The sequence below is a fragment of the Ictalurus punctatus genome, chromosome 23, assembly GCF_001660625.3.
Source record: "Ictalurus punctatus breed USDA103 chromosome 23, Coco_2.0, whole genome shotgun sequence".
NCBI lineage: Eukaryota > Metazoa > Chordata > Actinopteri > Siluriformes > Ictaluridae > Ictalurus > Ictalurus punctatus.
Window position 1 is genome coordinate 15,015,394 of NC_030438.2, and position 22,322 is coordinate 15,037,715.

Sequence of the window (22,322 nt, forward strand, 5' to 3'; positions counted from 1 at the left end):
ATAAGGTGTAGTGAGCTTAGTGAGATTATCAGAGGTGCTCAGAGTAAAGAGCAATGAGATCCATTAATCAAACTGTTAATAGATCTTAAAATGGTGACAAGAAAGTATGGATTTAGACTTTTGCACTCAGTACTCTGGCTAGCACTTGGAGTTCTTCCAAAGCCAGAGCTGTCTGAAATCACTCCCTCATACACTCATTCACTATTTACTATACAGACTGTATATGCTGAGTTTCATTCAACACATCATCATGAAATCGCCATAACCAGGGTTTTTCCTAGGTGTTCAGAGGGCTTTGGTTCTGTCTGGGTTTGGGGGGGTTCTACGGAAATTTTAAGTTATTTTAAGTTTTGGGGGTTTTTTTTACATTCTTTTCAACCATTATCCTAACCACATTTGTGAAAGAAAAGTGGCAACACTTATTGTACTTACAGTTAAAAGTCTGTTCCTTTCACCAAACAACATGTTTGAGATTTAATGAAAATATATGTGGATTACCTTGACTTGTACACATACTGTAGGAAACATGTTGAAATACACATGTAATTCTTTTGAAAATACAACCAAAGGGCATAAAGTAGACCGAAAGACAATTTCTTGATTTATTCCGACATTTATTTCTCTTTTGAAGCAGTCAGCACCTGTTTTACATAATAATCCTGTGGAGTAGGCCGTGTTTTCAAAAAACGCCCTGAGCGTCTTTTGGGATGCTCTCAAATGCGTTTTGGAATAGTGTATTTTTCTATGACAAAACGCTTTAGCCAGCGGTTTTCATCAGAAAAGGACGTTAGGTATGAACTCAGCCTAATTTGTTTAGCTATCAAGCCATGTTCGATACTAACGTTAGTTCAGTCGAGATATCCTTATATAATGTCAACTAAGTAGCATCGCTAGTAGCGTAACATAATTCAGTACATGAATATCTATGTGAGTTCGCTAGGTTAGCAATTTCTTCAGTTGTAAAATAGGCTACATTAGTTATATGTTTTCTCTATCTGCTATTACTATCCATAAGCATTTCTAACTAACAAAAACAGTTTTATTCTTCATTTATTCTTTGTTAAAGCTTACCTTATTGATAGCTTGCAACTTGCTTATCCGAGACGATGGTTTTAACTACCATCCCAAGTTGGCGGTACAACGAAATATCCAGTCAGCTGTTTGATTAGATTGGCGATGAACCTCTGTCACACACCAATCACACAAACATTTGTCCAAACCCATGTTGTTGATTGGCAGGTCAAGCCACCTCTCTGTTTCTCTTTTTTGTTTGTTTGTTTGTTTGTTTGTTTTTCGTCAGCGCTTAGAACTCTCACTGTTGTTTTTATATTCATTCAGATATGTCGCCTAAATGCCTTTTAACGTTAATTTGGCATAAGGCGCTCTGCAAAAACATTTAGGTGCTGCGGCTAAGCCTTTCTACGGAACAGAAAACCCTGCCATAACCCGCCATTAGATAATAAAAAGGATTTCAGTGTTGAATACGTCGCTAACAAGTGCCTTTTGGCTTCAGAGTTTATTAAACAAAGTCTTTTATTTGCATTTATATACAAGGTTGGCTGCCTGGAATCCATCCTAGGAAGTACATTTCAAGCTCAAAGAGGTACTTAATGGTGTACATAGGATGTTCCCATGATTTATGGTGCACTATGGGCTATACTGCTTCAGGAAATCAGCAAGATACTCTGGAGCTAAACCATTCAGAGCTTTATTCAATGAGAAACTTAATAAGCAGGCGGTGTCGCCTTAATAAGACATGAGTCTTACTGTTTTTGTCCTGCAGTTTTTGGTCCTGTGATGGAAAACCAAGAATACCCAGACACTGCATAAGCATTTTTCATTGTGCCTCGTAAAGTGATTCTTTGTGAAGGGAAGGGAAGGGGGTGGGGGGGGAGTGTTTCTAAAGCCATAAAAAATGTGAAAAAACAATTGCAAGCCCATAGCAGTGAGCGCTGCGTCGCTCTCAGGGTGTGAGTTGACACAGATTCAGTGTCGCCATGGCGATGCATGTTCCAGTTTTTTTTCCCCCATTCTACAGTATATTCACGTCTATCTATTATCCATCTTCACCTGCTGTGCAACTCCTTTAGTGCGTTTGCAACACAAGCCTCATTTTCCAATTCCGCTTATGAGTAATCCATGTGAAGCTAACGGTAATTCATCTTATCCCGAGCTGTCATCCTAACTCACCTCTGCCTCTGTAGGGCTCTAATTAATCTCAGAGGTAGCAGGATGATATATGAGGAAGACGGCAAGGTAACCGGATGGCCTTTCTCTCTGCGCCTTGAGGTGTTCGGGTCTCTTCAGGTGCGCAGTTTTCACATGGAGGATAAATTCATCCTAACCTACATTCACTGGGGAAAGAAGGAGCTTTGTTTAACCCTGACATTTTTAAATGTATTTTAATATTCCTAAAATGTCTCATTTTCATCTTAGTTTTAAGCAGCGTAGATAGACACCCCAAACACCTTAATATGCTAGGGGATGGTTAGTTTTGTATTGTAATATAAACAGTAAATGATATTTAATAGTTGTTGTACATGTTCATTAGTGAAATTATGTGAAGCATGTTCAGCTTTTTTTTTTTTTTTTTCCAGTTTAGTATTGTTCTGCTTTTGGAAACAACTCAAAATGGATTACTTTATCATGATTATAACATATAGGAAAATCTTGTCCTGGACTTTTAGAATTTTTACCTAAAAGTCGTATGTAGTATGATGGCGCAATAGATGGGAGATCGAGCTCCTACTGTTTGCTGGAAATGCTTTAGCAGTATGAATTCTTCTGTGAAAATATGTATATTAATATGTTTAATATGTAATTGCAGCTGGTTTAAAGCATGATAAACGCAATATCTCTCCACTATCTTGCGATAGTGCTGAGCTTAGCTGAGTTCTTAGTTTCACTACATTTCTCAGTAATGCTGCAATAGTGATGCAAATTTTTAAATCAAGTAGCAAGTAAGTAGTGGAATTATTTTAGCAAAAGGGTACTGGAATACCATGGATAAGCATTGATAACATTCACAAATTATTAACTCTCAGGAATTTTACTGTCGATAGCTATGTTTGCATCCATGTATTTATAGGTGTATTTTGGGATACCACATAAAAATGAAACGCTGGATGGATACACTAGATGTGAATAAAATCTCCAAAATATGCATAAAAAAATGCATGCACTCGGTTAAGCTGGATAATTTTTTTATTCGGTACGAAGACATGCGCATAAACTACGATGGAAACATATTTACTGAATAAAAGTCATGTGACTTTGCCTCAACAAATCATGTGATTGGATAAGTGGCTCAGAAAAGTAAAAATGGTGGAGAGATTTTTGGATAGATGTCGAGGTCCATTTGTAAAGATTCTTTGCGCCAGTTTCCCCAGAAGTGACAATTTTGTTCTCTTCAACACATGGGATGGAAACGGTGCATTATTCGCAAGTGTTTTATGTGATATCACTTTGCAACTTGAAACATCCATCCATCCATCTTCAACCGCTTACTCCTTTTCAGGGTTGCGGGGAACCTGGAGCCTATCCCAGGAAGCATCGGGCACAAGGTGGGGTACACCCTGGACAGGCTGCCAGTCCATCGCAGGGCACACTCACATACACACTCACACCCCCATTCATACACTACGGACACTTTAGACACGCCAATCAGGCTGGAAACATATCTAATGAAATTCTTAGTATGCATGTTCTCACAGATGCTGCAAAGGTAAATAATAACAAATCAAATAATGACAGTGTTTAAGAATTATGCAAGACATTGTGCAAATTGTGTTAGGTACTTCTTTTTTGGTTGGTTCGATGCCCAATTTGAGGTGACTGGCTGCTAATGAGTCTCTGACACTGACCTGAGAGAAACAGAAATCCTATTGGGTAACATAGCAGTCAGCTCGGAGCCTTATCCATTGATCCTCATCATCGATTCCAATCAGACGGACCTTGGTCTGCTCTTTCCAGCTCTTCATCTATGTCTGGAAGACCATGTTTCGTATGCAGACCCAGCAAATTATTTTAGTGGGCCAAACGAAATGATGAAAACTGGAGTAGTTCAGCAGATCCAGGTTTCTAACCATGAACCAGTTCAGCTTCTGTAGGAAATTCTCTCACGTGGCTTATCCAATCACATGAACTTATGTAAATCATTTATATATTTAAAGAAGATTGGACTGAGAAGCTGTTACCAGTTAGTCACTTGGTTAGTCAGTGTGCCATATTATGTGCATAATAAGACTGATATAAATACAACACCATGAGATGATTACACTTAATCTAATTTATTTCTGTTGGTAAACCGGTGAACAGCATCCTTAAAATGTAGTGCATTAAAGATCAGCATTCGTAAAAGCAATATTTTGAAAAGAACAAGGCTTTTTTTAGCCTGTTAAATCTCTGTTGTGACTCACACGCCCCCAAGCAGTGATGCATGGAACCAAAATTCCAGGTCTGTTGCTTATGTCTGTCAGCCTACACACGTTCGAGCACAAGTTTAATACACTTCCTTATTTCTATTTTTTTTTTTTTTTTTTTAAAGACTTCCTTAGTGTTTTAGTTGTCTACTGAATGGATGGTTCCTCTTCTCCTGTTTCCTCATTTACATTACTCAGCATGATGAGGACCTTGCATCTTAACGGGGAATTGTATAGGTTGTGTTTATATTTTTGGTATTGCAATGCACTCGTCGTTTCAATCCGAGTTTTCGTAGGCATGGTCTGCTATTCTAATTTGCATGAGCTCCATCCATCCATCTATTTATCACACATCTCTTTTTATCTCTCTGTCTCACTTGCCATCTGTCCACATTTGCACCATAGATGTCAAGGAAGAGAGTAACACATTTGCTCGCCATGTCTCGCGTCTTTTCTCGCGTCCCTTCATACCCGACAGCACAGAACTGGTTTATTCGTGGTTGCTTCAGAGATGCTTGTGTCTACAATACTTGCATCTGCTTTGTCCTGGAAGCATGATTACACAACATGGATGAATAACACTTCTGATTGGTCAGAAGATGTTGGTTAATTTGGTCTAAAAGCTCTGACAGTAGCACCAGCTACAGGTACATGCTATATATTAATGCTTTCATTCTAGTTTCTATATTAGCAGGTACAAGTGACTTTTATGGTGGAGGCGTCACATAAACAGGTTTTAAATATGTGTGTGTGATATGATGATAATTTCTGTAGGTTGATTTATTATTTGATTATTAGAATCAAAACATGGACGTGAACAGGAAACCCACAGAATCCAAGACCGGTTCAAGCTTGATCCAAACAAGAGAAATCTAACTACAAGAACATGCACAGAACATCAACAGACAGTGAGAAATTTGCCCCAGTCAGTCATATGACATAGTGTATGACAAAAGCAAATAATTCCTACATCCTTTCTGTATATTGAGTTCTTGATTGCTTGTAAACTTTAATTAATAATAATAATTCCTTTCATTTATAGGAAGCGCTTTACATTGTATGGGAGAAATCTCCTCAACCACCACTAGTGTGTAGCTTCCACCTGGATGATGTGACTGCAGCCATAGTGCGCCAGAACACACACCAGCTATTAGTGGAGAGGAGAGAGTAACGTAGCCAATTCAGAGATGGATATTATTAGGGGGCCATGATAGAGAAGGGCCAATGGGGTAATTTCGCCAGGACACCGGGGTTATACCCCTATTCATATATATATATATATATATATATATATATATATATATATATATATATATATATATATATATATAATATAAAATATCATGGAAGCTTGGGCTGGTGTTCAGCAGGCCAGGAAATTAGAGCAATGTTATTTTCTCTCACAGTATGATTTATTTTTTGGTAATTGGAAAGCCAACTCTTGGTAAAAGCATCTTCCCGGCATGGAGCGCAAACAATACACACTATTTGAGTGACCTTAAGCGCCATCTGTGAAGTGCTTTTGCTTGGGTGATTCTCTAGAAAGGGCAGAGAAGTGACAGTGTGCAGTACCAGGCACAGGATCCAGACAGATATCCAAGGATGTAAACACACCGATCTGCTCCATTAGTGTGTTTATTCACACACCCAGGGTCACGTTGCAGTGTCTGGAGCTTCATCAGTCACATGCACGAACACACACACACACACACACACACACACATACCACCATTTCCTCTACGCTACAAACCAGACCTGTTTATACTGGCTGGTCGGGATATGATGCTTCTACAGCCATTGTCATAAGTAATGCATTTCTTTTTTTTCATATTCCTAAAAACAAGAGCTGTTAGAAACATGTGTCGGATTCCAGACTCTGTGTCTGCTTTCAACCTGACATGATTTATTGTGTGCTTATGACTACTGAATTCTTGTTCCTTCTTTAGCTGTGAGTGAGTTCATAGCGCCTGCCACACAAGCAGAAGCACACCGTTAGCTATGGCGGATTTCAGAGAATGGCGTTTTGCAATAATTGCACATCGATGAGCAGTTCTGGCACTGGCAGCTGTTTATGAAATTAGTGTAGGAGAAGTTTTCAGGAACTGCCATCTCATTATTTGGCCTCCTAGTAATCAAATACTCAGAGATGTGAGTCATTTTATTATTTTTTTACTTGAAGAGCATATGGGATATTAGGAGTATTTATATTAAACCAAAAAATGTGGGATGTGTTACTTTGGTGGTTTGCTTCAGGAAAACATCTTTCAAGTTTATTCTGTACAGTTCATTCATAACACAGTAATAATACTGTAAAACACTACATTTTAATTACCATACTATTGTATAATAGGTCAATTATATAGCGGTTATTAATTGCAATACATTAACTGAAGAATGATATTAAAGAAAATCCTTGTAGTTTTTATTCATTTATGGTTACATGTAATGTTGTGGAGCATCGGCAAAACAAGTTAGTTCCTGTTATCACGTTTGATCTGACAGTTACAGTATAATCAGTCCTTCCCTCTTGAAGTTTCTTGTAAGACAAAAAAAAAAATCCCAACTTATCAGCTGCATAAACTGCATAAAAAAGTGCCGTATCGTCCATCCTAGAGGCTTTACCTCTGACTGTTTCAAAACTCTGACACTGGAGAAGCTTTCCAAAGTTGTTAAATAAATGTCTCCTTACAGAAAACATCACCATTTCACCAATGAGATGTCTGCCATACACGTCACTTACACGAAACGATAACATTTGATTTGTCTTGTAGCCGGAACTACTGTCAGAGATGTTGTTATAGAAAATCAATCGACACCTTCTGGCCAGTCAGAAATTAGACTTCAACATAACATATATATATATACTCATCGGCCACTGTTCACTGCACACACTGCAGATACTATTCAAGAGCTTCAGTTAATGATTACAAAAAAAAATCAGATCTCTGTGACTTTGACTCTGAGATGATTGTTAGTGCCAGATGGGCTGGATTGAGTCTTCCAGAAACTGCTGATCTCCTATGATTTTCACACACACCAGTCTCTATGCTTCTTACAGAATTTTGTGAAAAACAAAAAAGCATCAAGTGACAAACACCTTGTAAATGAGAGAGCTCTGAGGAGAATTGCCAGACTGCTTCGAGCTGATTGGAAGGCTACAGAGTAAAATCCCTAGAGTTGAATTAACACCCAGAGTGTTTATGAGTCCAATGGATTTATATAAACACTGTGTGTGTTAAATCAACACTGGTGATTTTGCTGTGTACAGTAACACAAATAATCACTCTTTACCACCGTGGTGAGCAGAAAAGCATCTCAGAATGCACAACATGTCAAACTTTGAGGCGGATCGGCTACAACAGCAGAAGACCACATCGGGTTCCACTCCTGTTAGCCAAGAACTGAAATCTGAGGTTACAATGGGCACAGGCTCATATGAGAGGGTTGATGACCAGCCGATGTTTTTCCAATCTTCAGCTCTTCATCTGAATGCCCTGAATGTTTTAATTGTGTCGTATTTCATTCTGTGAGATGTTTAGAGTTAAGCGATCCTCAAGGCAACATTCTGCCCATCAGGTAAATCATTTCAATACTCAGGTATGGCATGTCACTAATGGACCCTGTCTTACGACATGATCTAAATATAAAGAGTGTTTAGAGCTATTATTTATTGCTGTTTAAAACAGCAGATGGCAAATTGGCTCACGGCAAATGTTTTAAGGCTACCGTAAACAAAGACTCAATGTGCAACCTGTCTGTGCATAGCACTATGAAGCACTCTGTAACACTTTATTTAATCTCTGGCTCATAAGACTAACATAATCGTGTAATAAGCCTGTCATGGTAGATGTCACACGCTAGCATGAATTGTCTTGAACATTTACGTTCAGTGGTTTGAGTGTCGTGTTGCCAAGAATTGGTGCTTAATGTCATGACAGCTGATGTCACATGTTAATTTTTGGTCTTCAAATCGTTATTATTTAGCCTTCTGTAAAAAAGACCTGTCTCAGCATGCATTGACAGTGTACCAGTAGTTCTGTCCTCACTGAGATGGCTTTGCAGACACCACACCCTGAATACTCTTATGTAAAAATACCACAGTCAGATGTTAATTGTATAATCATCTGAATGTATCATACTGTAGATGACACAGCAAATATCTGAAATATCTGACTTAGACCGTATGCACAAAGAATTGAGCACGCCCGACATGTGCCTTGTTTTAAAAGTAGGTTCTGGTTTAAAAAGTTCACGCCATTCCCTGCTTACAAAATGAATTAATTTGAATAATAAAGAACAAACTTTACATACAGAGTAATGCGCAAAGGCATTAGCTCACTGGCCTAATGATGCATGCTTGACATTTGCGTTTCATTTCGATCAGTCAGTAAGTGAATAAGAGTGCCTTTTTGGCGCTCGATACAAAATACTGCATGGTAATTGAATTGTTGTAACTGGTCCAGACGAGCATATTTTAATTAATTTAGAAAGCTTTTATAAATATGTTATAATGCGGACTTTAATCTTTGAAATGCCAACTTCATGTGTACCTTTTTGTACTCAAACTTAATATGCCAACACACACATTTGCAGCCTCTTTAGTAGCACTGGATCATCCGCATCTCAGCATCTTATGTCTGCAATATTATACATCCTGTGATGTGTGTGTGTGTGTGTGTGTGTGTGTGTGTGTGTGTGTGTGTGCGCGTGCACTTCAGTACTGGATGAGCCATGCTAACACTTTGTGACTCAGCTCCATATAGTTTTAATTGACCTGTAAAGTCATTTGATGACATTCTCCTACAATCTACTTCACAGCTAAATTGTACATGGCGAGATTGGTGTTCTTTCTCTTCCAATAATGATTTACATGATCCACTGACTTTTAAGTGGTATTTTTCAGAGACCTGGAGTTGTGAATGCCTACAACTATATCATTTGCCTCCCATCCATCCTGCCTACATTTCAGTATCTCTCACAGAGCTTGACGCTTTACTAAGAGCAGCAGAGCCTGTCAAAACATTTACGCCCTCATCGTTTTTTAAAATTTTTACCGTATATTGCCATTTAGTAAAGGATTCATTGTTTGAGCAGCCATAAAGGAATCAAAGTGGTGTGTAGTGGAGGTAGAGTAGTAGAGAGTGAAGGACATAGCTAGTGCATAGTACATAACTGGGTCATAGTAGTGTATGGTGGGACCCTAACAGTGCATCATGTAGTCATAGTAGTGCATTGCGGGACCCTAATAGTGCATTATGTGGTCATAGTACTGAATTATGGGACCCTAATAGGGCATTATGTAGGCATAGTAGTGCATTGTGGGACCGTAAGAGTGCATTATGGGACCCTAATAGTACATCATCTAGTCATAGTAGTGCACTGTGGGTCTATAATGGTGCATCATGTAGTCATAATAGTGCGTTGTGGGACCTGAATGGTGCATTATGTAGTCATAGTAGTGCATTGTGGGACCTTAATAGTGCATTATGTAGTCATAGTAGTGCGTTGTGGGACCCTAATAATGCATTACGGGGTTATAGTTCTTTGGGATAGAGTTCTATAGTGTAATAAACCTGTGCTACATGCTATTATGAAGACCCTGTATTGAAAATAATATAGATTACTTTATATAGATTATCTAATATGTAATGTTAAAATCTGCAGAAAATCTTAATCTCGTAAAAAAAAAAAAAAAAAAAGACATTTTGGAATCTTTAAATTGGATCTTTCATTTCAGCACTCCTGTACCTTTATTCTTATAAATAAAAAAAAGTGCTAGTACGCAGCACTCCCTATATCCCCCAGCAGCTGTGGAAAAAAGGGTAGAATGCTTTTTTCTCTAATAAGATCTTCATCTTTTAATGAACATGTGTAATTAGTCCTCCCTCGGCTGTCTCCTATCACTAATCCCATGGTGATATGAGTGTAGATTTTTTTTCTTTACTTTTCACATGAGCACATTCAGAGCAGCTGGCTCTTTGTATAAATGTCATAATGATTATAATATAACAAGATCTAATGTTTATTGATTCTCAAGAAATCAATCAACGTTAGAACCTCTACTTCTGCATGAGCTAGCTTTCTTTACAGAAGTCTGTGTTTTAGGGACTGATACTTATTAGCAAAACTTGCTACAAAATCTCTTTATCCCATCATATTATAATAATTGTATTATTATATAACTATATAATTATTCTGTATATTTGTTGGTGTTAGTTCCTGCGATGCATTTCTGATTTAGTCATAGGTTTAGTCTTCTGACAGAAATGGTAACTGTTAGCTAGCTATCAATAATCTTCTTTGGTAGCATTTAGCTAACTATTAATTTTCTGAGGTAACTTTTAGCTAGCTATTAGTAATCATTTGTGGTGACTTTTAGCTAGTTAACAATACTCTTCTACTGTAAATTTTAGCTAGCTATCAACAATCTTTTTTTGGTGACTTTAAGATAACTATTAATAATCTTGAGGTAACTTTTAGCTAGTTATCAATACTCTTCAGTGGTAACATTTAGATAGCTAGCATTACATTTCTGAGGTAACTTTTATCTAGCTATCAATACTCTTCTATGATAAAGTTTAGATAGCTATCAGTAACCAACTGAGGTCAATTTTAAATAGTTTATTAATAATCATTTGTGGTAACTTTTTAGCTAGCTATCAATAATCTCTTGTGATAAAGTTTAGCTCGCTATCAGTAATTGTCTGAGGCAAATTTTAGCTAGTTATCATTAAACTTCTGTGGTGAATTTTAACTGGCTGTTAATAATCTTCTGTTATGAAATGTAACTAGCTAATAGTAATCTTCTGTGCTGACTTTTAGTGAGTTATCAATCATCTTCTGTGGTAAATTAGCTAGCTATCATTAAACCTCTGTAGTGACTTTAAGATCTCAATAATCTTGAGGTAACTTTTATCTCGCTACCAATAATCTTCGATGGTAACATTTAGATAGCTAACATTAATTTTCTGAGGTAACTTTTATCTAGCTATCAATACTCTTTTGTGATCACTTTTTAGCTAACTATCAATAAACTCCTGTGACAATTTTAACAGGCTTTTCTAATATTCTTTGATAACTTTTAGCGATCTATCATCAATTTTCTGCAGTTTCATTTAGCTAGCTATCAGTTATTTTCTATGGTAACTTTTTGCTTATTATCCGTAATCTTTCATTTAAAGTAATTCTTGATATTCTATGGTAAGTTTATTTAGTTAGTAGTCATCATCTGTGGTATGTTCTGTTTAATAGCTATGTTGTGAGTAATTCTTCATTCATTTTTTCCATTAAAGTTGAAAAGAAATGAAAATGTTTTTGTTATTGAGTCAGTCAAACATGCTGGGAAATGGACTGCTAAGACCGTAAAATGAGCGAGCCTCTAATTATAGGCAGACAAATAACCGACTCTGTTATCTGAGGAGAAGAAACATTTACTAAATGGACTGCTGTCACACCTTTTTGTGTGTGTGTGTGTGTGTGTGTGTGTGTGTGTGTGTGTGTGTGTGCGCACGTTTGCCACGTGAACTGGGAGTGTTTGGCGTGTGGTGCATGGTCAGTCTTGAAGTCAGGAAGTCATGGTCAGTCTTGAAGTCTTGCTAATGGCCACACACACTGATGCTGTATCTCTGGGTAGAGCTCATTAGGTCTTAGGTGCTCATCCAAAGCGCATCCTCCCATTGGCTGAGAGAGGAGGGCAGGAGGCTCTGCTCACCCTCTCCCCCCCTGTGTTTATGAGAGAAAGTGATAGAGTGTGTGCGCTCTCTAGAAAAGAGAGGAGCCGAGACGAGCAGACAGCCTCTTTCAGTTCAGAGCGCTATTGCTGCATACTCCAGGGATCTCATTCACACACGTACACACGCACACAGTGCAATCTGCTACTACTAGGTACATTGTTATCGTCTGTGCGCTTCTCTGCTTGTAAGAAGCAGCTAGTCGATCTCAATTTTGAGCATTTATTTGAGCTCTTTCGCCGCAAAAGTGGTCCAAGGGCAACATGGGAAGACAGAGCCACGATGCCACCAGCACTACGACGAGCACCGTATCATGCGCCAGCTCCGGGAACGGGCGCATGCAGCGCTCGCAGAGCCGCATGAGCCTGTCTGCCTCGTTCGAAGCACTTGCTGTCTACTTTCCTTGCATGAACTCGTTCGACGAAGAGGAAGGAGGTGAGAGAGATCTTGATTCTTGGAGTCTGTGGTCTGGGGAGATGGAGAGAACATATTCTTATATTAAAAAAAAAAATTCTTAGCAATGTAACGATATATATACCTCTGACGTTTATTACAGTGGCATTTCTATCAATAGCTGTTTAACAGATTTCAGAATTTCAGCCTCTCAGGCATGCCAGAAATGTTGTGACGATTCACGCATATCTTATTATATTCCTACATAATAACTCTTGCATTAAAAAAAATGACGCTGTGTGTTGACCAAGCTTCAGCCAAGGTTGCTTGCACATATCCTGACCTTGACGCTTCAGTCTAGCTCTTTCGCTCTCTCAGCTTCTTGGTATTAATGACATAATAAAACTGTAAAATCTTTGATGATGTATAATCTTGTCGAAATAGGAAGAGGTGGATGAATGTTGATCTAGAGAGATAGTCCTCCCAATCTAGTCTGTAATCTTAAGCATCCTTGATCACAAACATACCAGACGATTATCTGTGAAGCGAGCTTTCATTAAGCTCAGATTGATTTAATAATGAACGCAGGATTAATGAGTGAGAGAATTGTCTTCCTGGAGATGGCATTTGGAAATGGGTTTATTTTCTCCGAGGTAATTATGACTCTGTTAACAAGGGCATGTGCGCTTACGCTGATGATTAGCGAGGTGGTCTCTGTGTGTGTTCAGAGTCATTCTGAATGTTCAGAATCAGACGTAGAGTAGGATGATGCTGAATCAGAAACGTGTATGTAATGTGCATGGGTCTGGGAGCTAAATTATTGCTTAAAGACTTTTTTGTCAATGTTTATAATGGGGATTGAACTAGATCTCAATAACATTTTATACAATTGATTCACTGTCAAGAAAAGGGCTACTACACTATCTTTCCTCATCCCTCGAATGATTCCCTTATCTTTTGTACTTTTAATATACCTCTTTCGCTTGGAAAGTGAAATATACTATACATTGAAAGATTTAAGGTACATCATTGGACCATAATTTCCTTTTAGAGTAATGATTTAATGGTACACTACATGCACGCTTCTGTGTAAAAGATACATACAGTACTAAAGGTACAAAAAGTGTACATTTGAGGTACCAACCCAGCAACAATGATGGTACAGTTTAGGACAATATTTTTCCCTGAGAATATTTGGTGCAAATAAAGTCGTAAGAAAGGGCACAACTGCTATCCTTGTAATCTTCCATGGAGCATTTGTAGTTAAAAATATATGTCTGTCTTCAGTGACATTCAAAGAACGTGGCTACAATAATAATAAAACAGATACAGTGGGTTCAATCCATTACTCTTGGTTCGGCTTGTTTCTAGAAATATCTAGCTAGCTAGTTAGCATTAACAGGTATAATGTAAACATATAACATTGAAGTAAACAGCTATGCTTGTCATTCTCCATCAAAACAGTTCTCTATCTTGATCATTCATTGCTTTATCACATTAATGAGGTTAAAATTATTAATGGTCGTTTAACGGTCCATCCATTTAGGATACATCTAATGAGTCCTATGAATCCTGACTACCCTCTTAACTTAACAACAACAACATAATGAGCTGTCGTTCTTTCATTGGTGCTTGCAGTTTTGGAGGTCGGTGGTATTTTCATTTTCCTGTGTGCATAGGTTACAGATGAATGTGTATCCACAGCTATGTGAATCTTTCATGCTCAGAAACATTGATAAACATGGCCGTGGATATTGGACAGTCTTGTTTTCATTTGTTTATTTGCATAAATTTGACACAGCGATTATCACTCCATCTTCAGTGATATTAGAAGAAGGTGGCTTTGCATATTGTAGGAATTATTAAACAATATATTCTATAATATAATATTGCCATTACAAAATGCAAGTGTACCTAGAAAGAGACTACATTTAAGGCATTTTCATTACTTGTACCTTTAGGAAACAAAAGTCTAAGGTACTTTTTCTTTAACGTTAAATATATTTCATACTAACTACTTTTTATAACGAACACTATTGGTGTTATTGTTTTACTTGAACCATATTTACACTATCGCACCAATATTTTAAGCTATACTAACTGCGACATACAGTTCAACCAATACTTACTCTTTTGTGTGTTTAGGTTTCTGCTTTGTAAGTTTTAGCTAAGTGTCTTATTTAAAGTCTGTGATGTAGCGCACGCTTGGACTAGCTGATGACCAGCTGATGTCTGCATTAGTTATAAGCAAGGATTAGTTTGGTCATGTTGTTAAGACATTGCTGGTCACATGACCACATAGTCCCTATGGTCAGTCAGAAAGAATTCATTAAACAGTTGGAATGCTGAAAGGAAGATTTAACCTAAAACCTCATTGTGTGTAAGAGCTCAAACGATAAAACCTACGGCCATGTTTTCATCTCTTCGTTGCTGTAAGTCATGGACTGGTGCCAGTTGTGGTTTGGCCCTGACCTGTTGGTTTGTTGGTTGGGTGGTTATCGGGGGCTGGAGTTTTGTGACACCTAACAAGAGCAGGGCTATGCGTGAGTGCTCAGTGCTTGTCACATCCAGAGAGAGCAGTATGTCTGATCGAACAAGTCAGCTGTCACCTCGGATCAGCTGAGGAGAACCACAGTAGTGTGGTTATGTGTGTGTGTGTGTGTGTGTGTGTCCATGTAATGTGGGGAGAAATGACTTGAAACAAAGGCCCATGAAATTGCAATAAACTACATCGTAGTTTCACCTCAGTTATAAGATCATATTGTTTGTACTGCATTACACTGGATATCTGTAGTAGGCAGTGACACTTTATCATTTGTCTGTTTGTATTTTGTATTTTTTGTGCTTAAATAAATTACCCCCAGTGGATGCCAAATCTAGCAGTGTGAAGCTACAGTCTGGGCTAGAAAGAAGTCAGCCCAGCCCCACTTCATACCATTCTGTGCTTTAAATTTAAATTTTTCTTTTTTTGCTTATGAGCAATGTTGCTGATGTTCGTGATTTCAGAAAAGTAAAAACAAATGCAGATTTAACCATTTCTAAAAAGCAAATAATACTATTTGTTTCACTGTAGTTACCATTACCACTATCGATATGCTTTAAGGTGAAAAAGTGAGTAATATGCTGGGGGGAGGTATTTAAAAAAAAAAAAAAAGTATTTCTACATTGTATTGATAAAGTACATAAGATGTTTTATTTTTTTCAACATAAACCTATAATATAATCCTTGCATTTCTGCAGCACTGTTTTGGATATTAGATTGTAGATATACAGAAACCCTTGATATTTTGTTCTGTAGTGTTTGAACTGTGAACGTTTCCCTCTGTTCTCGTCTTAATGTGTAGGTATTTCATATTTCTGTTGATTGTAAGAGAAAACTCAGGAAATTGCTGAGTTGCAACTATTTCTGGATTTCCTTCTGCAGAACGTCTGCTCTGAATTCATGACTAACGACCACCATTTTTTTCTGTTCTTTGTGCCTCCGTGTAGAAGCAGGAGGCAAGAAACTGCGCAGCACCGTCCAGAGGAGCACCGAGACAGGCCTGGCTGTGGAGATGAGGAGCAGAATGACGCGGCAGGCCAGCCGCGAGTCCACCGACGGCAGCATGAACAGCTTCAGCTCTGAGGGGAAGTGAGTAACACAAACACACACACTTATGTCAGGCAACTTTTTATGTTCTTGTTCTCGGTGTCAGAGTCTTAACAGTTAGCATTGTTTCTCTTGTAGCCTGATCTTTCCTGGAGTGCGACTCTCCTCAGACAGCCAGTTCAGTGACTTCCTGGATGGACTAGGCCCCGCCCAGTTAGTAGGCCGACAGACTTTGGCTACACCTTCCATGGGTGAGTGCTAAAAATAAACCAGGCTGTTTGACTAAGCTGGCTCCTTTGCTTCAATTTGTATACAAATGCTTAGCGTTCTAAGAGGTATGATAATGGAATGCAACGTACGCCGGTTATTTATCCTGGATTTCTTCTTTATGTGCCCAGGCGATATTCAGATCGGAATGGTGGAGAAGAAAGGAGCTCTGGAGGTGGAGATCATTCGAGCCCGAGGCCTTGTGGGTAAACCAGGATCTAAGTCACTGCCAGGTAAGAATGGAGTATAAATCTGTAACATAATGCCATGATGTCCAAACAAGCCATTTATCTAACCTGAATACAATCCATCTGTGTGTGTCCAGCCCCTTACGTGAAGGTGTACCTGCTGGAGAACGGAGCATGCATAGCCAAAAAGAAAACAAAAGTAGCACGCAAAACCTTGGACCCTCTTTATCAGCAGCAGCTTTCCTTCGAAGAGAGTCCAGGGGGAAAAGTCTTACAAGTGAGCAACTTTTTTTTCCCACCTCATATACAGTACTGTATATGTATCATAGAATTCTGAGCTTTTGTTTTTTATTTTAATTTTAGATAAAGGGGAAAAAAAGTCTATTGTAGACTATACACAACACTATACAATAGACTATACACAACAATATACAATGGACTATACACAACACTATACAATAGACTATACACAACACTATACAATAGACTATACACAACACTATACAACACACTATACACAACACTATACAATAGACTATACACAACACTATACAACACACTATACACAACACTATACACAACACTATACAATAGACTATACACAACACTATACAACACACTATACACAACACTATACAATAGACTATACGCAACACTATACAATAGACTATACACAACACTATACAATAGACTATACACAACACTATACAATAGACTATACAATAGACTATACGCAACACTACAACAGACTATACACAACTCTACAATATACTGTACAACAGACTATACACAACACTATACAATGGACTATACACAACACTATACAATAGATTATACACAACACTATACAATAGATTATACACAACACTATACAACAGTCTATACACAACACTATACAATAGACCATACACAACATTATAGAACAGACCATACATAACACTATACAATAGATTATAGACAATATTATACAATAGACTATAGACAACACTATACAATAGACTATACACAACACTATACAATGGACTATACACAACACTATACAATGGACTATGCACAACACTATACAACACACTATACACAACACTATACAACAGACCATACATAACACTATACAATAGACTATACACAACACTATACACATTATACAATAGACTATACACAACACTATACACATTATACAACAGACCATACATTACACTATACAATAGACTATACACAACACTACACACAATGTTATACAACAGACCATACATAACACTATATAATAGACTATACACAACACTATACAATAGACTATACACAACACTATACACAACGTTACACAACAGAGCATACACAACACTACACAATAAATTGTACAATCATTAAGCACAGGACAGCTGAGTCTATTGTCTAGACTCTAGATAGTAGACTGTGGATAAATTACCATTATACATGTATTATTACGTAATAATAAATTACATTAATAGTAAATAACTACAAGATGTTTGTATTTGTCTCAATTACAGAGGGTCAAAACTTTTATCCATCTATACAATAATCAAATAATTCTAATGCCTCTGTGCTTATAACTGAAAATGAAGGCACTAGACATGTTATTTCTCTTTTGTCCATCAGGTCATCGTGTGGGGAGATTACGGCCGAATGGACCACAAATCATTTATGGGCGCCGTTCAGATACTTTTAGACGAGCTGGACTTGTCCAACATGGTGATTGGCTGGTTCAAGCTCTTTCCCCCGTCCTCATTGGTGGACCCGACGCTTGCTCCTCTGACTCGAAGAGCATCGCAGACATCTCTGGACAGCAGCTCTGCGCGATTCAGCCGCTCGTAGCACAGCGCTAACGACTAGCGTGGTTGTTGTAGCATCATCCATCATCCCGATGGTGGGAGTTTGAGATTTGAGGCCAGTCGCTGCCCCTCCCCAGTAACACACACTGCATGCTTGGTGTTGTCTTCTGAGCCTGTTTCTTAGGGGTGAAAACTAAAAGCGGTCCTGTGTTTGCTCGCAAAAAAAAAACAAAACAACAAGATGATGATAATACTAATAATAGATAAATAAACCTCGCACATGTTGAGCATGGAGAGTGACCCCTACAGTCGGGGAGCAGCCAGATGAAGGAAATGGACCTGTTTTTTGTCTTTTTCAAAGCCATGGGGTTCTACTCAAGCCCATATTAACGCTCATTTGTTTCTCTTCCATTATCGTTCATTGTTCAGTTGTATGTGAACGGGTGAAGAGTGTATCTTGGGTCATGCCATTTAAACAGACCCAGAGTTTATGATTATGGAATTGAGTTCGTATTAAACCGTCTGCACTCCCCAGATATGCACACGATCGCAAGCGTGACTGTTTATAGATTTTTTTTAAAAAACAAAACAAAAAAAATGCAATACTGAGAAGGTTATAATCGACAGGAAAGCGAAGGTTCGCGATTTCCCGGATGAACGATTTTTCTGTCGTTATTGTATGAAATTTCAAAGGGACTCTCTCTTTTTTTTTTTTTTTTTTTATTTTTTTTTTATTTTTATTGCATGGACACAAAATTTAGCTGATCTTAAAGAAATATTTTCTTCAGATTGCAACTTGAAAAAAAAAAAAGAAAGAAAAAAAAATACACAAACAGGAAACAGATCAGCCATTTTTTTGAAAATTTCTATTATTTTTAAAGAGAAATTTCACTAGTGCATGGTTTTCATGGCGAGTGAATGCAATGGCGTGATTTAATGAAGAAAAAAAAAATTAGGAATCCTGTTTTGTTATCCTAAAGACTAGGGTCTATACTGTATTTTTACAGACATTATGATTAAATAAGTACTTTAGAATTTATTTACAGGGAGAAAAAAAAAAAAAAAAAAACCTCCCGTTCATGTGAGGTAAAGAAAATGAAAAATGTATTATTTATTTCATCAATTAAGGCGGAAGCCTTACAGAGATAATGTGCAAATTGTACATGTTTCTTTTTCTCTCTCTTGTCCCAGGGTAACTCTTGCTGCTCTTGTCAGATTTTCCCCTCCGATACCATTCCGATGTTTCCGCAAGGCTGATCATACAGTCTTGTGTTTTGTACTTTATTTGGACTCGATTCGATTTAACAAGCATGTTGAAATGGATTTTCTGCAACATGGCTTGGGCACAGTGTGCAGTAACACAGCATGTTTTGATAAAGATTTGAAAAGGAAAAAAAAAAAAGAAAGAAAAAAAAAGACTAACTTTTTTTTTTTTTTTTTTTTTTTTTTGCAATTTCTTGTACAGTGCATGTCAACTATGTTACTTTGGTCCCTGATTGAATTTTAAGAAAATTTGGCTGGGTTTGAACAAAACATTCCACCAAAAAAGAAGGGAATTTTATATCCTGGAAACAAATACCTCCCCTTCCCTACCCCCCAGTATTCAGGATGAATGAAAACCCATGGTTGATTTGCAAATGCTTTCCTGCATCTCATGGACAGTTGCAGTATTGCGCAATGCACATGTTTTACACACATGACCCTGGAACTGGGACAACATGGACGCTCGCATGACATGAAAACTTGCCACATGATAGAAAATAGAAATTTCTAGATTATTTTTCGTCTTCTTGCTTAGGTTTCAGAAAAGTTCCTTTAATATATTTTTGTTATTTTATTTACAAGCCAAGACCAGTTAATTTAAATTTTTATTTTCTATTTTAGTAATTATCAAAACTTTGAGATGACTCTTCTAGGTATAATGTCAGAATGGAGCTATACGGAGACATTATTCCTCTTCCATGTAAAGCGAAATCTATTTTGGTGTTCATTCAGTATCTTTGCTTTTCTCTACCAGGCTATGTATAGTTTCTCTCTGATTTGACAGTTGTATATATTATATGTCATAAGTTATGGAATTTGGATTTTTAAAAAAATAATAATAAGCAGACATCTATAGATAAGATCGCACGGAATTGGGATAATGTCTTACTGGACTAAGACATGTTACACCCTTTTTGAATGCCTTCTCTCTCTCTCTCTTTTTTTTCTGGTACAATGCGTTCATTCCAAGGCTATGTCTTGGTTAAGTATGGTTGAGTACAGAGATTTATGTAAGTTATTTTTCAAATTAAACAATAAAAAAGGGATATTAAACTGAATCTTTGTGTTTGAGATCTTTGGTTAGGACAGTTCACAACAGCATGAGAAGAATAAAGATGCATGATGTACAGAACAGTACGGTTTGTGCTACAACGATAAAGATGTTTTGTTTTACCATTTATTTTCAAAAACTGAATAGACTCAGATAGTACATAGCCTTCAAGAATACATTATTCACCGAATACATTGTTGGTAAATATGATCAAAGTGAATAATTGTCTTTCTTGTCTAGCCTTTTGATCTTTTGTTCTAAAAATTCACAAAAATACTCTGCTGTTATGGTTTTATGGGTCATAAAACAATTGCAAACACAACACAGGTTTATCAAAAAATATTTCTGTTCAGTATAGGTGTGCAACAATTTTTACTTCAAAATATATTTGAAGTATATTCCCATTGATATTTTACTCTTTTTTTTATTTTTATTTATTTATTTATTTTTTTAAAGTACACCTGGGTGACTAGGAACAGGTGTATTGTTCGACCAGGAATTGGAATTGTTCAACCATGACTTCCTGTTTCACAGGGGTATAAATATGAGGCAACACATAGGCCAAATTCCCTTAGTCATTCATAACAATGGGTAAGACCAAGGAATATAGCTGTGATGTGCGGCAAAAGGTTGTTGAGCTTCACAAAATGGGAGGTGGCTATAAGAAAATAGCACAAGCATTTAAAATGTCAGTTTCCACCATCAGGGCAATAATTAAGAAGTTCCAGTCAACTGGAAATGTTATGAATCAACCTGGAATTGGACACGTGTCTATATCGTCTCAACGCACTGTGAAGAGGATGGTTCGATTGGCCAAAAAATCTCCAGGGATCACAGCTGGGAATTGCAGGAGTTAGTTGCATCTTGGGGTCAGAAAGTCTCCAAAACTACAATCCGAAGTCACCTACATCACCACAAGTTGTGTGGCAGGGTTTCAAGAAAAAAGCCTCTACTCTCATCCAAAAACAAACTCCAGCACCTTCAGTTTGCCAGACACTACTGGAACTTCAAATGGGATCGGGTTCTATGGGCAGAGGAAAACAAAATAGAGTTTTTTGGCAATAAACACCAGAGGTGGTTTTGGCGGACTCAGAGAGGTAGCCATATGGAAAAGTACCTCATGCCTACGGTTAAATATGTTAGTGACTCTAATGTTTTGGGGCTGTTTTTCTGCCAGAGGACCTGGACATTTTGTTACACGACAATCCCAAAATACCTAATAAACTTAGAAATTAGAAACATTTTCTTTAGATTGCAAATAAAGAACATTTAATAACATTTTTTATACAACAGTCTGTTCCACTAATTTGACTGGTTGAGTGGCATTCCAGGAGTGCTTATAATTTCTATAACCGCACTGGGATGTTTCATTGTGTGTATCCCTTCACTCGTCTGTGCTCGCCACGTAAAATTCCACTTCCTACGGAATATGGAAATCAATGTGAGCTAGTTAGTGAGCTGGTCGATGTACTACAAAGGGAGTGTGGCTCCTTTGGGAACTGTTTCCACTAACAGAGCAAAAATAAACCGAATGTTTGGCCATATCGTGTCGAAAATGCCAGTTACTAGATATTAATTTCTTGGTTAAAAACTATTGTATAAAAGCAATGTGAGCTATGGCACTCAGCCT

General features: G+C 37.5%; 1 protein-coding gene across 17 annotated transcripts in view; it reads left to right on the forward strand.

Annotated features, from left to right (window-relative positions):
* rims2a (regulating synaptic membrane exocytosis 2a) overlaps nt 1–20,699 on the forward strand; it is a 208,532-nt gene extending 187,833 nt beyond the window's left edge. For 16 of the 17 annotated variants that reach the window (XM_053674994.1, XM_053674997.1, XM_053675000.1 and 13 more), the window contains 5 exons: nt 16,034–16,175; nt 16,272–16,384; nt 16,532–16,633; nt 16,726–16,865; nt 18,206–20,699. In XM_053674994.1, coding sequence (XP_053530969.1) covers nt 16,034–16,175; nt 16,272–16,384; nt 16,532–16,633; nt 16,726–16,865; nt 18,206–18,421 — 713 coding nt within the window. In that variant the 3' untranslated portion in view covers nt 18,422–20,699. Of the gene's footprint in view, nt 1–12,068; nt 12,587–16,033; nt 16,176–16,271; nt 16,385–16,531; nt 16,634–16,725; nt 16,866–18,205 lie in introns of those variants that run through there. The other variant, XM_053675006.1, reaches the window with a different exon arrangement.
* The last annotated feature ends 1,623 nt before the right edge of the window (nt 20,700–22,322 follow it).